This window comes from Orcinus orca, chromosome 15 (genome assembly GCF_937001465.1).
Source record: "Orcinus orca chromosome 15, mOrcOrc1.1, whole genome shotgun sequence".
Taxonomy (NCBI): domain Eukaryota; kingdom Metazoa; phylum Chordata; class Mammalia; order Artiodactyla; family Delphinidae; genus Orcinus; species Orcinus orca.
The window spans coordinates 52,383,399-52,399,532 of NC_064573.1; the positions used below are offsets into that span (position 1 = coordinate 52,383,399).

Here is a 16,134-nt window from a genome sequence, read left to right on the forward strand (position 1 = left end):
TATTTTATTTTATTATTATTTTTTGGCTGCGTCCAGTCTTAGTTGCAGCACGTGGGATCTTTCGTTGCAGCAGGCAGGCTCTCTTGTTGTGGCATGCAGGCTCCAGAGCATGTGGGCTCAGTAGGTAGGCAGGCAGGCTTAGTTGCCCAACAAAGGATTGAACCTGCATCCTCTGCATTGGAAGGTGGATTCTTGACCACTGGACCACCAGAGAAGTCCCATAAATTTCAAATTAAAAAATATATATATATTTATATATATTTTTATAAATATATATATTTTAAATATATTTATTAAATATATATATTTATTTATTATTTATATATTTATTTATTATTTATTAAATAATATATATTTATATATATTATAAATATATATATTTATATTTTTTATATAAATATATATTTATATTTTTTAAGGCTTTAATGAGTCTTATCAAAACATATTTGTGGGGACTTCCCTGGCAGTCCAGTGGTTAAGACTTCGCCTTCCAGGGGGTGTGGGTTCAATCCCTGATCAGGGAGCTAAGATCCCACATGCCTCGCGAGACATGCCTCAAGGCCAAAAAGCCAAAACATAAAACAGAAGCAATATTGTAACAAATTCAATAAAGACTTTAAAAATGATCCACATCAAAAAAATCTTAAAAAAAAAAATTGTGTGTGCTCACTTCGGCAGCACATATAAATACTAAAATTGGAATGATACAGAGAAGATTAGCTTGGCCCCTGCACAAGGATGATATGCAAATTCATGAAGCATTCCATATTAAAAAAAAAAAATTTGTGTAAGATAAAGTAACTCAAGGTCATTGTTCCTGATCGTGTAGACAGCCCGCCCTCTAGTGTTTCTTTCTAAACCCTACCGCATTTTAAACCATAATCTCAAAATGCTAGGTTAATAGGATTAAGAACTGTGTCATCAAATTAATAGAACAAGGCAAAATCCCTGACACAGACAAAAATTAAATCAGAGAAAAGTGAAGGTCCTTCCAGAAGCTGGTGACAACCTCACTGGGGAGAGCCTGCAAAGTTGGTGGTAAATATATTAAAACTTCATTTCGTAAATAGGGTCTTAATAGAAAGAGAATTAGTCCAAATGATAACCGTAGATATAAAATGTGATAGCTTTGTAAATACTAGTATTTTTAAAAGATATTCCAAATGTTGATTAAATAATGGAGTTTTTTTTAATAACAAATATACATAAAGCAGATAAATATCCCCTTTGGGAGGAATTAAGATAATCTAAGTTGTTTTATAGATATAACTTTATGAAAGCATACATTTTTATTTGGAATGTTTGCAACTAATATTTATCGAATTAAATTTAAAAGGAAATTTATTATCTGAGAAGAAACAAATTTAACTGTGCATGATTCATACCTCCTGATGGACTTTATAAGATGTATGAGAAAAATCTGAGGGGTTTTTGCTTTCATAAAAAAATAAGTAGTAAGCCATTTAGTTACAACTTAGTTGTGGACTCTGAATTTTGAAAAAAACAGTCCCTTTGACATACCTAATTCTGTGTTTGGGGATATTTACTGTTGACAAGGAAATAAAATGTAGTTTGGATTCTATGGGGCTGTTATCCATGCTATTGGTTGCCCTAAATTTCAAATGCTTCAGATGATGACCTTATTTAACTGTCAGGAAGAATGTAAACAAAATAGGGACTTGGGTTGTCTTTTTTAAAAATTTATTTAGATTTCAGGTTTCCTTATGTCTCAGCCATATCAGCATACATTGTCTAAAGTCATAAAGAAAAACTGACAGAAAAATGCTTTGGATCACCATGTGTTTTCAATTGATGCCAGTAGAAACTAACTTAACCTAAGGCATTTGATGCAGGCTTATTTTTCCTTTGCAGTCACAACGGAAACATGAAGCTGCCACTCTTGGTGTTTATTGTGTATCTGCTGTGGTTGAAAGATTGTCACTGTGCACCTACGTGGAAGGACAAAACTGCTATCCATGGAGGCCTGAAGGGTAATGTTTGGTTTTTTTATCTGCGCTGTGTCCCGTTTGCCTGTTTGCATGTCCTGCTGGCATTTACGGTGATTTACAGTTGAGAGATAACCGTATTCAGGATGCCCTCTAGTTTCACGGTGAGATGTTCTCCAGGCACTTAAGCCAAGTAGACAAGACGCCAAGCATCTGGATAAAAATAGAAAATTCCAAATGCGTCTCTGAGAATGGTCCACATATCCAGATGTTTGCCATCACAGAGATAAAACTTGCCAACGTTTTGAGTTGCATTGCTTGGTCTCATCCAGATGTTTGGTGTCCTCTGAGCACAGTTTTAATGAACAGTGAAATTCTTTTCTAGCATTTGAAAAATTTAAACAATTAAAGTAATCCATGCAGTTATTCTTGAGATAGTGAAAGAATGGGTTATAATGACATTGAATCTGGTTGGTCTGTGCTCATTAACTTGTGGCCTTTGCTTGATGAGATATGCTTTGAGTACTTAACAGGAAAATAAATTAGTTTAAACGTTTCTTTTTTGGGGATCTGTAATTAAATTTGGAGGCCAGATTAAGCTCCTCTGGTGGCCACATTGGCTATTGTGAAGAGAGAATGACAAACCATGAATTTCATACTCGCTAAAGGCTTATTAAAGGGGTGTAAGAGATGTCCAGTAGGTTATTAAAGAATCTTGCATTATACAAGATGCTTTCTAGGTTTTATGCCTCCTGGGAAGGTAACTGAAGCTGAAAGAAAAGGAAATTGTTCACTCTGTTTAAGGTTCCCAGTTGGGCATTTAATATAAATTGTCTGTGAAGAAAATTCAATGTTTTCTTCTAATATAAACACACTTGAGTTTTAAGGGAAAGAAAAACAATTGGATAAATGAAAACAGGCCCTGAGGAAAATGATAAGAATAGGGTTAAATGAACTCTGACTTGGCTAGCAGTTCAGAAGTGAGGAACAGAAGATATCACCCGGGTGGTAGCCATGTCCATGTGGCAGCTGACAGCCCAAATCATTGTGATCTGCTTTCAAAGTTTGATGCTGTTAAAAAAAAAAAACAATTAAGCCTCTGCTGGGGGAACATGAAAAGTTGGCGAACTCATTGTGTTCTGATACATTGTAATCTGATCAGATCTCAAAAGGAAAAACTACAACTACATCGTAATCTTTTAGGTTTTTCCAAGGCTGGGGAGATAGATATAGATGAAGAGGTGAAGAAGGCTTTGACTGGCATGAAGCAAATGAAAATCCTGATGGAAAGAAGAGAGGAGGAACATAGCAACCTAATGAGAACCCTGAAGAAATGCAGAGAAGAAAAGCAGGTACAGTCATTGAAAATCACACCTGTCCTTAACTATATCTGGACCATAAATAGTGCATGTCTGAGTGCACTGGAGGAATTACTTATTTACCCTAATCATAGATTTTCTGGAGAGCAGCCCTTACTGGAGGAAGAGTTTGAAGAAAATTTCAAATTTCTTCAAAGAAGATATTCCTTGTAGATCAGGCCTTCGCTGGCCTCCAAACTCGGGAATTTGGGGGATTCGGCTTTGTTTGGGAAGTGATGCTTTCTTAAAAATGCTTTATTGGTGCCTTTTGAGTTGGGATATTGTGTCAAAAGTGTCTGGGAGTTTTTGGCTACATCAGTGGCCTCCAAAGTTTTCTTCTTTCCCATCCCTATTACCATAATTATTGTTAGCATCCACTCCTGAATATATGCATTTTAATTAATTTATTAAATTAGACACATGAATTGCTACCGTTATTATCTCAAGACACAGAACGCACTTAGGGATCATCATTAGCTTGGGTAGATGTAAGTCCATATTTCAAATCATCTAGATATTTTGAAAATATTTTAGCTTATTGCCAAATCTGATTAGATCATCATATTTTTACTGACACAAGGCCAAAGAGCTTGTAATGAAAAAGTGGCAGCCCTGCCATTTGCTTCTTATCTACTTGAGCTTAAGTTATTCATATTTTTTAATCTGCTGGGGGTTTTTTCCAAGAAACTTTTAAAGCCTCCTGTTCATTTTGTGAGGGCTAGTTTAGTTAAAAGTAGTTAAAAAACATCATTTACCTGAGTTCTCTTAAATGGCAAGTCATTGCAATTGGCTCCAAGTGAACAGAGAGAGGCAACCAGTGTTTCTTCCGCAGGGTCCTCACGCACAGCTAGCCACACACAATGGCCTGACACAAGCACCAGTGCATGTGAAATAGTACATCAGCCTCATCAATTTTTTAAATTCAAATACCTTTACTTAATAGTTGTTGTCCAAACTATGTATCTTATCAATGGAGAATATACATTATATTCAAATGTCTATGGGCCATATTAAAAACTGTTCATATGTTATAGTATAAAGCTCAATACATTTCTAAATTATAGACATTGCATGGCTCATAGTTTAATATCATTAACCGTTAACATAACACTCAGAACAGTTAAAAAATTTTTAAATTTATTTTCCAACATACCCTTATAGAGAATATCAAAACTATAAAAATAATTTGGAAAATATTTTAAATTTTAAAATTGGGAGTAAATTACTTTTAAATTTTATCTTCATGAAAACATTTTTAATTATGGTAAAATATGCATAACATAAAATTTGCCACCTTAACCACTTTTATGAGTACAGTTCAACAGTATTAAATACATTCACAGTAATTCCCTGGTGGCGCAGTGATTAAGACTCATGCTCCCAATGCAGGGGTCCCGGCTTTGATCCCTGGCCAGGCAACTAGATCCTGCATGCATGCCGCAACTAAGACCAGCGAGCTGCAACTAAGACCCGGCTCAACCAAATAAATAAAGAAATATATATTTTTAAATGCACTCACATTATTGGACAACCAATCTCCAGAATTCATCCCATTTTGCAAAACTGAAACTCTATACCCATTAAACAACTCCCCATTTCTCCTTTCCATAGTTGATTTTTAAATTTAAAAAACACAAATACAAGTTCTAATATCTCTTCTCTAGACCTTGATCTACACCTAGACCTGTAGACCTATAAAGTTGGGGGTTACCAAGCTCCGGAGCTGCTGGAATTCACGGTGGCCACTGGGTGTCCCCTGATCCATTGGAGCAGGGCTACATCACAGGCTGGGACCCCAAAGCTGTAGTCAGCCTGTCACCAGCTGGTTGATTTTGCAGCCATCCCTCTCCCTGCACCACACAGGGTCCCTGTCGAGGAAAGGAGATTGCTTGACCAGCAGCTGGAAGCCCTCCTCCCTTTTGGCAGAGATCAAAAGACCTTGAGGAAATGAAAACCAGCTCCTCATGAGGAAAATGTGGAAGCCCCTCTAGGTGTGTTCTTCCCTGGTGGGCTTGTGAGTCTGGCCACCGGGAATAACCACACTAGATATCATTCACAGGCCCTTTATAAAACACATTATCACCTGCAGTCCTTCCAACATCTGAGTAAACCATCACTTTCATTTTACAGCTAAGGAAACTGAGTTTTGAGATGTTAATTAATGTGTTGTTGTTGTTGTTTTAAATTTTTATTGGAGTATGGTTGCTTTACAATGTTGTAACCCTGTCATGACTGACCCAGGACAAAGTCCACTGGTGCTGTGCCTGTGGAAGACCCAGTGACTTTCTGTTTTTCTCTCTTTCCCGGGCCTCCTGGCAAGCCAAGGAGGGAGCACATGCTATGGAAAGAATGCTTGGTGTAAGTCAGGTTAGCAAGTGTTAGTTCCATTTCTGACCCTGAAGAATTCCAGGAGCTAGTAGAATTTTTATTATTTCTTAAGACGTGCTTATTTTATTTTTTAAAAAATCATTGAATTATACTCTTAAGGTTTGGGTACTCATTTAAAAATTCATTTAAAAAAGGAAAAACCGGGCTTCCCTGGTGGCGCAGTAGTTGAGAGTCCGCCTGCTGATGAAGGGGACAGGTTCGTGCCCCGGTCCAGGAGGATCCCACGTGCCGCAGAGCGGCTGGACCCGTGAGCCATGGCCGCTGAGCCTGCACGTCCGGAGCCCGTGCTCCGCAAAGGAAACACCTGTTTAACCCTGAGTTTCCCTCCCTAAAATTATTTTCAATCTAAAATAAAGGATACTTCACACAAATCACAAATTGACAAATATGGGGTGGGTGCCCCCAAGTCTCCCAGAACAAAACACATCCCATCCTCAGGTGATCCAGTGTAATCTCGATCCTCCTCATCAGCTTCTCCCTATTTATATTTAGTGGGAGCATCTGAAACTTGCTCTTACTAAAGTGGGAAACCCTAAAGCAGCTTCAAGTGATTCCCCACACCCCACACCCCCATCCAGGTTTGTGTGGGACTTTGAACTGCAGGAAGAGAGTTCTAAGTATGGAATCTATCGCTGGGTGGGACATTTAGGGGGAAGCAGAAGGCATGGACAAGGCATTCCTAAACCAGAGACCTTCTTCCTCCATGGCAACATTTCAGTACCAAAACTTGGGCCATGTGATTTGATCATTGGTTCTTGTTACACTCTTGGAGGTGAGTGGAAGGAAATCAGATGATTACGGACTATGTGCCTTGCTTGCTCATCTCACTTAATACGAAACCTTAAGAGGTAGATCCTACAGTTATTCCTATTTGCTAAGAAGGAGACAGGGGCTCAGAGATGTTAAATAATTTGCCCAAGGGTCCACAGTGAGCATAGTTTGTAATTGGAAATATTGGGATTTCGGTTTATAGTGACAATGGGCAGAATATTTAAAAGACTGATTGAGAAAATCTGGGCAGTACTGTTGCCTGTCCTGGTGAGGCAACCTTTCTTGAGAAGTTGTTGGATTCCAAAATTGTTCTGCAAAGCCCAAAGAGACAAGTTAAACCTGTCTGGATCACGAGGTGCATTTGGCGGACTGGAGCCCTGCCAGGTTTCTTATGTGGGACGTAGCAAATGACACCCAGCTTAGCCCCAGGATTCTACCATGAGAGCAGCTGAAAAAATCCGAGCCCTGCAGAGGAAATGTGGGGGGATTGTCAGTGCCCAGGTGTTTCTTTGGACTTAATATGCCAGGAAAGGGTGATTTCTTTTTCTTTTCCCGTAGGTAAAAGTGCATACTACATTGGTGTTAGAAACTGTGCTCCCTCGTGTTTTTTTTCACTCAAGGGAGTCTTCATCCGCTCTGAGGCTTTCTCCTTATGGACAGGTCCATTATATCCCCTAAATCCCCTGAACTACTTCTCAGGCCTGGAGGGAGCCGGTCTGCAGAAGCCCACACTTGCAGGGAGACAGGGGTGGGGGTGGGGTCTACGTGGGGCTGGCCTGGGGGGAGCTCTGGGGGCAGGGTTGACGTTCTCAGGGACAGGTGTCACTTCTGCTGGGCGGGACCTGGCCGAGTACAGCAGGCACCACAAGGGGGAGTGCTTGGAATGTGGATGAGAAGAACGAAGCCCCTCAGAATACAGCATCTTTGCCATTAGAATGCAACTCACTACAAGAATTGTGATATACAGTACACAGGAATTTGATATACAAGATTTGATTTGATACACAAGAATTGTGCTTCCTTGCAGTGTTTAAGAACATACAAAAATTAAAAGCAGCATAAATGAAGGAAATAAATGTATCAACTTTGTAAGCCTTAAAAACCCATCTTCCACATCCTTCAAGGACTAGAAGTGAATACAGACAAGTAAACAGATCAGTTACAGTCATTCAGCAGAGATGGGGCTGTGTCTTCACTGTTGCTTCACCCACAGGCAGTGAATGTCCATCCCATAGCAAGCACTCAATAAATAGCTGTTGACTGTACGAATGAACAGGTGAATAAGAACTGCCTGGTCTTCAATAGAGATCAAGCAGTGCTCTTAAGTTAACAGAAAGCTCCAGGGTAGAACTGTCAGATGCTAAGGGCTTGAAGAAGGAATGAGGTTTAGTATTTTTTGTTTTTGTTTTAATTTTTGGCTGTCCCACAGGGTTTGTGGGATGTTAGTTCCCCGGCCAGGGATCGTGGAACCCGGGCCCTTGGCAGTGAGAGTGCCGAGTCCTAACCACTGAACCACCAGGGAATTCCCAGAGGTTTAGTTTAGAATACGCACATTTTGTAAAGAGTGAAATCAACCAAGGTACAACACATAGAGTCATGAAATGGAAATAGGGTGTGTGTTTCTACTTTTTAATTAGGAGGCTCTGAAACTTATGAATGAAGTTCAAGAACATCTAGAAGAGGAAGAAAGGCTATGCCAGGTGTCTTTGACAGGTTCCTGGGATGAATGCAAATCTTGCCTGGAAAGTAACTGCATGAGATTTTATACAACCTGCCCAAACAGTTGGTCCTCTATGAAAAACAAGGTAAGGGAAAAATAGAGCTCAAGGTTTCTAAGTTCTTAAGGTATGTGCTTCAGCTTACTTTTAAAAATTAACTTATGTTAATATTTAGAATAGATATAGATGATCTGATGTTGGCCTTTTGCAACCTAGAATCTAGCATTCATGCTTATGTATGAATCACTTGTGGATATATAATTTTTAAGTTAGAACAGCCATCCAGTTCTTGCCCTCCCTTTCAGGACACTGTGTGTATCTCTCAGAAACACCCTGACTCTTTCTGCCTTGTATTTGTTATTTATGAACACATTCCCACTAGATTGTAAGCTCTTTGAGGGCAGGAACCATATCTTATCTGCCTTCATTTAAGCATTGTAGGCATTCAATAAATGTTTGCTGAATTGCATTCTGAATAATAGTATTATAGTCTCTGATTTCAACCTGCTTTAATGTTTTCTCTGGAGGCCAAGCCTTTGAAGGTGTCCTCTGCCTCCTGAGTCTCTCCTTCAACGGGCTTGCCCTCTTGTGGCAGCACACACATGCCCGTGCACACACGTACCCACATTCACGTCCCCTTTACCCCAATCCATGCACATCCTGTAGGACTGGCATGTTTTCTTTTTTGTCCTCTTTGGCTCTTTTCTGGGCAGAGGGAATCACAGAGGGTGGTGACCTGATTAGGATGAGCTCTGACCCATAAAAGGCTCCTCTTCTCTTGGCCTGAATTTCCCTTCCCCTTCAAGAAGTGGGCTGAGTAGGCAATGCAGAGAAATTCCCCTCTCCATATCAGAGCATGCAGTAATCAGAGTCTGCGCCTGGCTTGGCAATGCCTTCCCCAATTACAGAAGGAACAACCCCTAGGATAATTCATATGCCAAGTTAATTTGCCTCCACTGTTAATTGCATCTGCTCTATTTTTATAGCCACTCTCTAACATACCAGAGTATACTGGAATGAGCACTGGCTGGAAGTCAGGAGCTTTGGAGACCATTCCTATCTGCACCTTTTGTGTGACCTTATGACAATTTCTTGGGCCTTTGAAGTTTCATTTTTGTGGCTGGGTTCAGGTAAACAGAAGCTGGCAGAGGGAGAGGCAGATGATCCACCCGGATTACTTTTTGAGAAAGGCATGAGTCTTCTAAGAATCCCTGGAGAATTCTTTGAACAGCCCTTGAGCAGGGGTGGGGAGTGCTCCCACAGTGATGTTTGATGGTTGCTACATTCCAAAACATACAACAGGGTCATATCACTATCATACAAGGGCAACTGTGTTCTGGCACGAACTTATGTGTCACATAGATGAAGTAGAACATGGTGTGACTGCTGGAAGATCTCCCCCTGAATGGGAAATTCTATAATTAGAGCTTCATTCCTTTGACTACAGCCAAGGAGGGCTTTGATCACCGGTAATATGTAACATCTCGAAGTAACCTATTTAGCTGTATTAAGCATCTATAGTTCAGTGTGAATGTATTGATCTTTTCCCTGGACTAATTTATGAGATGAGAGAGAGGAGAGCATAAAGACATGAATAGCATGCCACTGAAGAAAAAAAAAAAAAAAAGAACTAAGGCAGAGGTGAAAGACAAGAGCCTTCTTCACAGTTTTCAGGCTGCACGGTCTAAAACCATGCATGCCAATCAGTACATCAGGACTGTGGCTTGTCAATAATATTGAAAACTTGGCCTTCTTAGGCCTTGGTAGACAAACAGAAACCAGGAGGAACTTCAGACCCTATTTCCATGGTCAAAGCCAAAGCCAGGTACATGAATGTTAATAAATTATCTTAAAGTGGATCACCTTTTCCTAGTTTGCCCAGAACTGTTCTTGATTTGGAATGACTACTTGTAAGTTGACATAAAAATTCACAATAAAAAAATAGTCCAAAAGAAAATCAATTTATTTCATTTCTGTCCCCCATCCCACCCCACAGCTTGAACATTTTTTCGGGAAGATATATCAGTTTCTGTTTCCTTTCCATGAAGATAATGAAAAAGACCTTCCCATCGGTGAGAAGTTCATTGAGGAAGATGCACAACTGACCCAGATAGAGAACATGTTCAGCCAACTGACTGTGGATGTGGGATTTCTCTATAACAGGAGTTTTGACGTCTTCAAACAGATGCAGCAAGAATTTGACCAGGCTTTTCAATCGTATTTCATGTCAGATACAGACTTCATGGAGCCTTACTTTTTTCCAGCTTTTTCCAAAGAGCCAGCAAAAAAAGCACATCCTGTGCAAAGCTGGGACATTCCCAGCTTCTTCCAGCTGTTTTGTAATTTCAGTCTCTCTATTTATCAAAGTGTCAGTGCAACAGTTACTGAGATGCTGAAGGCAATCGAGGATTTATCAAAACAAGACAAAGGCAAGTATTAAAAGATTATTTAGATATCTGTACTAAAGTTGAGTTTTATTTAACTTTGGAAATGGTAGCCATTTCTAAGTCATTGTACAATGTTTCTGAGAGTGATGGTTTATGGATGATCAAAGTCTCACAGCCTCTTAGAAAAAGCTTTGAGGTCTGCCAAACACTAGCCTTCTCCCATCTTTGTTGAGAGCTCTGTGGGGCTGTTCTCTATTTCTAAAGCAAATTTTCAAAGCTGAGAAAGAAAATGCTGGTAAGGTAAGAACTTGAAAAAGACAGTTGCCTCCTTTATTAAAACTCAGGCAGATGCTTGGCTCTATTCTGCTTGAACACCATGGGGTTTCTTTAAAATCAGTCCAGGCTCCTCAACTTCCAGTTTGGGGAGAAAGCTTAGTGCCATGTAAAACCAGGTCATATTTAGTGCCTTCCAGGACCTCCTCTGCATCGCTACTGTAATCCTTTAGATCACATCTTTTATGCACAAAACCAGAGAAAATACTCAGAGACATGATAGAGAAATTTCTGTAAATGATAATAATCGCCTTCTACCAATACCACTCATGCCCTCTGATATTCCATATTGGAAAAAGCAATGCTGCTTTCTGTTGTTAAGGCAGAAGGAGGTAACTTCTTTGGGCTTCTGTGGAGAGCTGGGAGGCAGCATCTCAGAAATGAGAGTTGCCGTGGGGGCCACAGGTAGAATCTGTGTTTCCTTGGACATATCTCTATGGAACATTAAGTCAAGGACAGGGATGCTCTTCTCTAACAAAAAATGAAACGGGCTCCTTCTAGAAATCCCGCCAGTTGTGACAACATGGATGAACCTGGAGGACATTATGCTATGTGAAATAAGCCACACAGAAGGACAAATATTATATCCCACTTACATGAGGAACCTAAACTAGTCAATTCCTTCCTTGCACCACCATCACCTCAGTGATAATCTAGAGATCCAGGGTCCCCTGCAAGTGCAGAAAGTAAAAACAAAACAGCAAACAAAAAAAGCCTTTGTTACACCTTTATACTCTTCTCTCTCCAGTGTCCCTACCCTAACCAGACAAAAAGTTCAACAGATTCTCTCCCCAGATGAGTACATGAGGACAGTTTATCAAAAATAGGCAGGCAGGGGCTGTGGGGTATTTGCGTGTAGTTTCCATCACTTTTCTGGACTGGTGGTAGGTGAGGAATAAACCTATTGCCCCTAGAAAATCCACCTAATGAGAATAAACCTTTGCCCCTTGCGGTAGGCGGAATAATATAATAGCTTTCCAAAGATACCCAAATCCTAATCCCCAGAACCTGTGAAATGTTGGGTTACACAGCAGGGGAAAGTAAGGTTGCAGATGGAATTGAGGTTGCTAATCAGCTGACCTTAAAATAGGGAGAGTATTTGGGGTTGTCCAGGTGGCTCCAGTGAAATCACAAGGGCTCCTAAAAGTAGAAGGAGGCAGAAAAGAATCAATAGAGACAGCCTCACGAGAGGAACTTGTCCCTACTTTGCCAGCTTAGAAGATAGAGGAAGGGGAACAGGAGGTAAGGGGGGGGGGTGGCCTCCAGACTCTGGAAAGGCATGGAGATGGATTCTGCCCTAGAGCCTCCAGAAAAGAACAGCCCTGCCAACACCTTCATTTAGCCCACTGAGACCCACTTCAGACTTCTAACCTATAGCACTGTGAAATAATCTATGTTGTTCAAACCACAAAATCTGTGGAATCTGTTACAATAGCACTAGGAAAGCTGCCTCCTGTCAATTACAGTGGTTAATATCTTCTGAGTGTAAACTACGTATCTGGCAGCCTTCACAGATAGGCTTTATTTGTCATGATCATCCTAAGAGCCAAAATTAGAAAAGTAGCTAAAATTGAATAATGAACACTGTTAAAAGGAAAAAGGTGATAAAAATATGAAATATCTTGTGTAATATATTTTTTAATTTTATTGAGTGTTGTTTCATTTTAGTCTCCATATGAAAGAATTTCTTTCCCACTTTGTTCTTTCTAGACTTCAGTTGCTGAATCTGTTGAAACAGAATAAGATAGCTTTTGCAGTTGTCCTCACTTGGCTTACAAATCCCTAGAGAGAATAGATGAGATCCATTCAGTAAAACTGTGGTGTAGTAGCTTCACACAGTGCTGGGTGCTGGGAGCTGGGAGTTCTGGGTTTTAATCCTGCCCTGGAGAATTTTGCTGTCCTTAATTTTCCCATGGGGGAAACAGGCAAGTTGGGAGGGTAGATGATTTACTAGAAGTAACTGCCTAGAAGGGCCCTCAGGCTCTGTTCTGGCATGGCCGAAGGTAGGCGATGGGCTACTCTCATGAGTATAGCATGGGGAATTGGTTTAGATAGCCCTCAATTTGCCATCCTTGAATATACCAAGTATTCAGCTAGATGCTGTGAATAAGCAATGATTATGACAGAGATGACACAGCCCCTAACTTTTAGGAGTTTAGTCCAGAGAAAGAAAAACAGGTCAGTGAACAGCTGCACTACCATATCTTAAGTGAAATGACAGAGGAAGTTATGGAAGAATGACAAGATTAAAATGACAAGACCAAATCCCCTCTCTCAAAGGACTCAGAGTCTAATAGAGAAGACAAAATTAACAGCACATAATGCAGAATTGCTCTACAGTAGAACTCACAGGGGTTCTCTGGGGTGAGAGGAGATGCCACTAAATCTATAGGGAATGGGAGAAAATGACTCCTATTCAACCAAGGGGATGGCTGCCTTACCCACCAGATGATCTAGCAAATGCCTCGTAGGTTTTTAAACAATAAACTTCACATCTTTTGTTTGTTGCTTTTGGCTGTGCCACGCGGCCTGCAGGATCCTAGTTCCCTGAGCAGGGATTGAACCCCTGCCCCCCTGCTGTAGAAGCACAGAGTCTTAACCACTGGACCGCCAGGGAAGTCCCAGTAAACTTCACAATTTATCTCGAAATGTTTCATTTTTTTAACATCAAGGATTTAATATAACAGAATATCATCAGGTTAAAAATTAATAACAAATTTTTCCTAATGTGAAACACTCAATTGGGAATTGTCAATTTGCTGTTGGACCACTTCTTTTTACATCATTTTTATATGGATGGCTAATTATTCCAGGAAAAAAAAAAGTTTCTTAAAAGTTGATCTGCTTTAGATGTTTTCCTAAATCTTTTTTTTTTTTTTTTTTTTTTTTTTTTTTTTTTTAAACATCTTTATTGGAGTATAACTGCTTTACAATGGTGTGTTAGTTTCTGCTGTATAACAAAGTGAATCAGCTATATGTATACATACATCCCCATATATCCTCTCCCTCTTGCGTCTCCCTCCCCCAGAGTAACTGTTAATTCAGAGCCAGGCTGTGGAGTCTTCCTTGAGGGTTGTTACAGCTTGTAATTGGTCTGTTCATATTTTCTATTTCTTCCTGATTCAGTCTTGGCAGGTTGTGCCTTTCTAAGAATTTGTCCATTTCTTCCAGGTTGTCCATTTTATTGGCATAGAGTTGCTTGTAGTAATCTCTCATGATCTTTTGTATTTCTGCAGTGTCAGTTGTTACTTCTCCTTTTTCATTTCTAATTCTATTGATTTGAGTCTTCTCCCTTTTTTTCTTGATGAGTCTGGCTAATGGTTTATCAATTTTGTTTATCCTTTCAAAGAACCAGCTTTTAGTTTTATTGATCTTTGCTATCGTTTCCTTCATTTCTTTTTCATTTATTTCTGATCTGATTTTTATGATTTCTTTCCTCCTGCTAACTTTGGGGTTTTTTTGTTCTTCTTTCTCTAATTGCTTTAGGTGCAAGGTTAGGTTGTTTATTCGAGATGTTTCCTGTTTCTTAAGGTAAGATTGTATTGCTATAAACTTCCCCCTTAGAACTGCTTTTGCTGCATCCCATAGATTTTGAGTCGTCGTGTCTCCATTGTCATTTGTTTCTAGGTATTTTTTGATTTCCTCTTTGATTTCTTCAGTGATCACTTCGTTATTAAGTAGTGTATTGTTTAGCCTCCATGTGTTTGTATTTTTTACAGATCTTCTCCTGTAATTGATATCGAGTCTCATAGCGTTGCGGTCGGAAAAGATACTTGATACAATTTCATTTTTCTTAAATTTACCAAGGCTTGATTTGTGACCCAAGATATGATCTATCCTGGAGAATGTTCCATGAGCACTTGAGAAAAATGTGTATTCTGTTGTTTTTGGATGGAATGTCCTATAAATATCAATTAACTCCATCTCGTTTAATGTATCATTTAAAGCTTGTGTTTCCTTATTTATTTTCATTTTGGATGATCTGTCCATTGGTGAAAGTGGGGTGTTAAAGTCCCCTACTATGAATGTGTTACTGTCGATTTCCCCTTTTATGGTTGTCAGTATTTGCCTTATGTATTGAGGTGCACCTATGTTGGGTGCATAAATATTTACAATTGTTATATCTTCCTCTTGGATCGATCCCTTGATCATTATGTAGTGTCCTTCTTTGTCTCTTCTAATAGTCTTTATTTTAAAGTCTATTTTGTCTGATATGAGAATTGCTACTCCAGCTTTCTTTTGGTTTCCATTTGCATGAAATACCTTTTTCCATCCCCTTACTTTCAGTCTGTATGTGTCTCTAGGTCTGAAATGGGTCTCTTGTAGACAGCGAATATATGGGTCTTGTTTTTGTATCCATTCAGCCAATCTGTGTCTTTTGGTGGGAGCATTTAGTCCATTTACATTTAAGGTAATTATCGATATGTGTGTTCCTATTCCCATTTTCTTAATTGTTTTGGGTTCGTTATTGTAGGTCTTTTCCTTCTTTTGTGTTTCTTGCCTAGAGAAGTTCCTTTAGCAGTTGTTGTAGAGCTGGTTTGGTGGTGCTGAACTCTCTCAGCTTTTGCTTGTCTGTAAAGGTTTTAATTTCTCCGTCAAATCTGAATGAGATCCTTGCTGGGTAGAGTAATCTTGGTTGCAGGTTTTTCTCCTTCAACACTTTCAATATGTCCTGCCACTCCCTTCTGGCTTGCAGAGTTTCTGCTGAAAGATCAGCTGTTAACCTTATGGGGATTCCCTTGTGTGTTATTTGTTGTTTTTCCCTTGCTGCTTTTAATATGTTTTCTTTGTATTTAATTTTTGACAGTTTGATTAATATGTGTCTTGGCGTATTTCTCCTTGGATTTATCCTGTATGGGACTCTCTGTGCTTCCTGGACTTGATTAACTATTTCCTTTCCCATATTAGGGAAGTTTTCAACTATAATCTCTTCAAATATTTTCTCAGTCCCTTTCTTTTTCTCTTCTTCTTCTGGAACCCCTATAATTCGAATGTTGGTGCATTTAATGTTGTCCCAGAGGTCTCTGAGACTGTCCTCAATTCTTTTCATTCTTTTTTCTTTATTTTGCTCTGCAGTAGTTATTTCCACTATTTTATCTTCCAGGTCACTTATCCGTTCTTCTGCCTCAGTTATTCTGCTATTGATCCCATCTAGAGTACTTTTAATTTCATTTATTGTGTTGTTCATCATTGTTTGTTTCATCTTTAGTTCTTCTAGGTCCTTGTTAACTGA

At 39.4% G+C, this 16,134-nt stretch overlaps 1 protein-coding gene and 1 non-coding gene across 2 annotated transcripts in view; both read left to right on the forward strand.

The window, feature by feature from the left end:
* The first annotated feature begins 662 nt into the window (after window positions 1-662).
* Window positions 663-773, forward strand: LOC117202846 (U6 spliceosomal RNA). Its single transcript, XR_004485337.1, has one exon. It is a non-coding gene; the product is annotated as a U6 spliceosomal RNA (small nuclear RNA).
* Window positions 774-987: 214 nt separating this feature from the next.
* CLUL1 (clusterin like 1) overlaps window positions 988-16,134 on the forward strand; it is a 31,541-nt gene continuing 16,394 nt past the window's right edge. Inside the window, exons 1-5 of the mRNA XM_033435379.2 lie at window positions 988-1,038; window positions 1,873-1,991; window positions 3,150-3,298; window positions 8,101-8,268; window positions 10,178-10,610. Of these exons, the coding sequence (XP_033291270.1) occupies window positions 1,886-1,991; window positions 3,150-3,298; window positions 8,101-8,268; window positions 10,178-10,610 (856 nt within the window). The 5' untranslated portion in view covers window positions 988-1,038; window positions 1,873-1,885. The remainder of the gene's footprint in view (window positions 1,039-1,872; window positions 1,992-3,149; window positions 3,299-8,100; window positions 8,269-10,177; window positions 10,611-16,134) is intronic.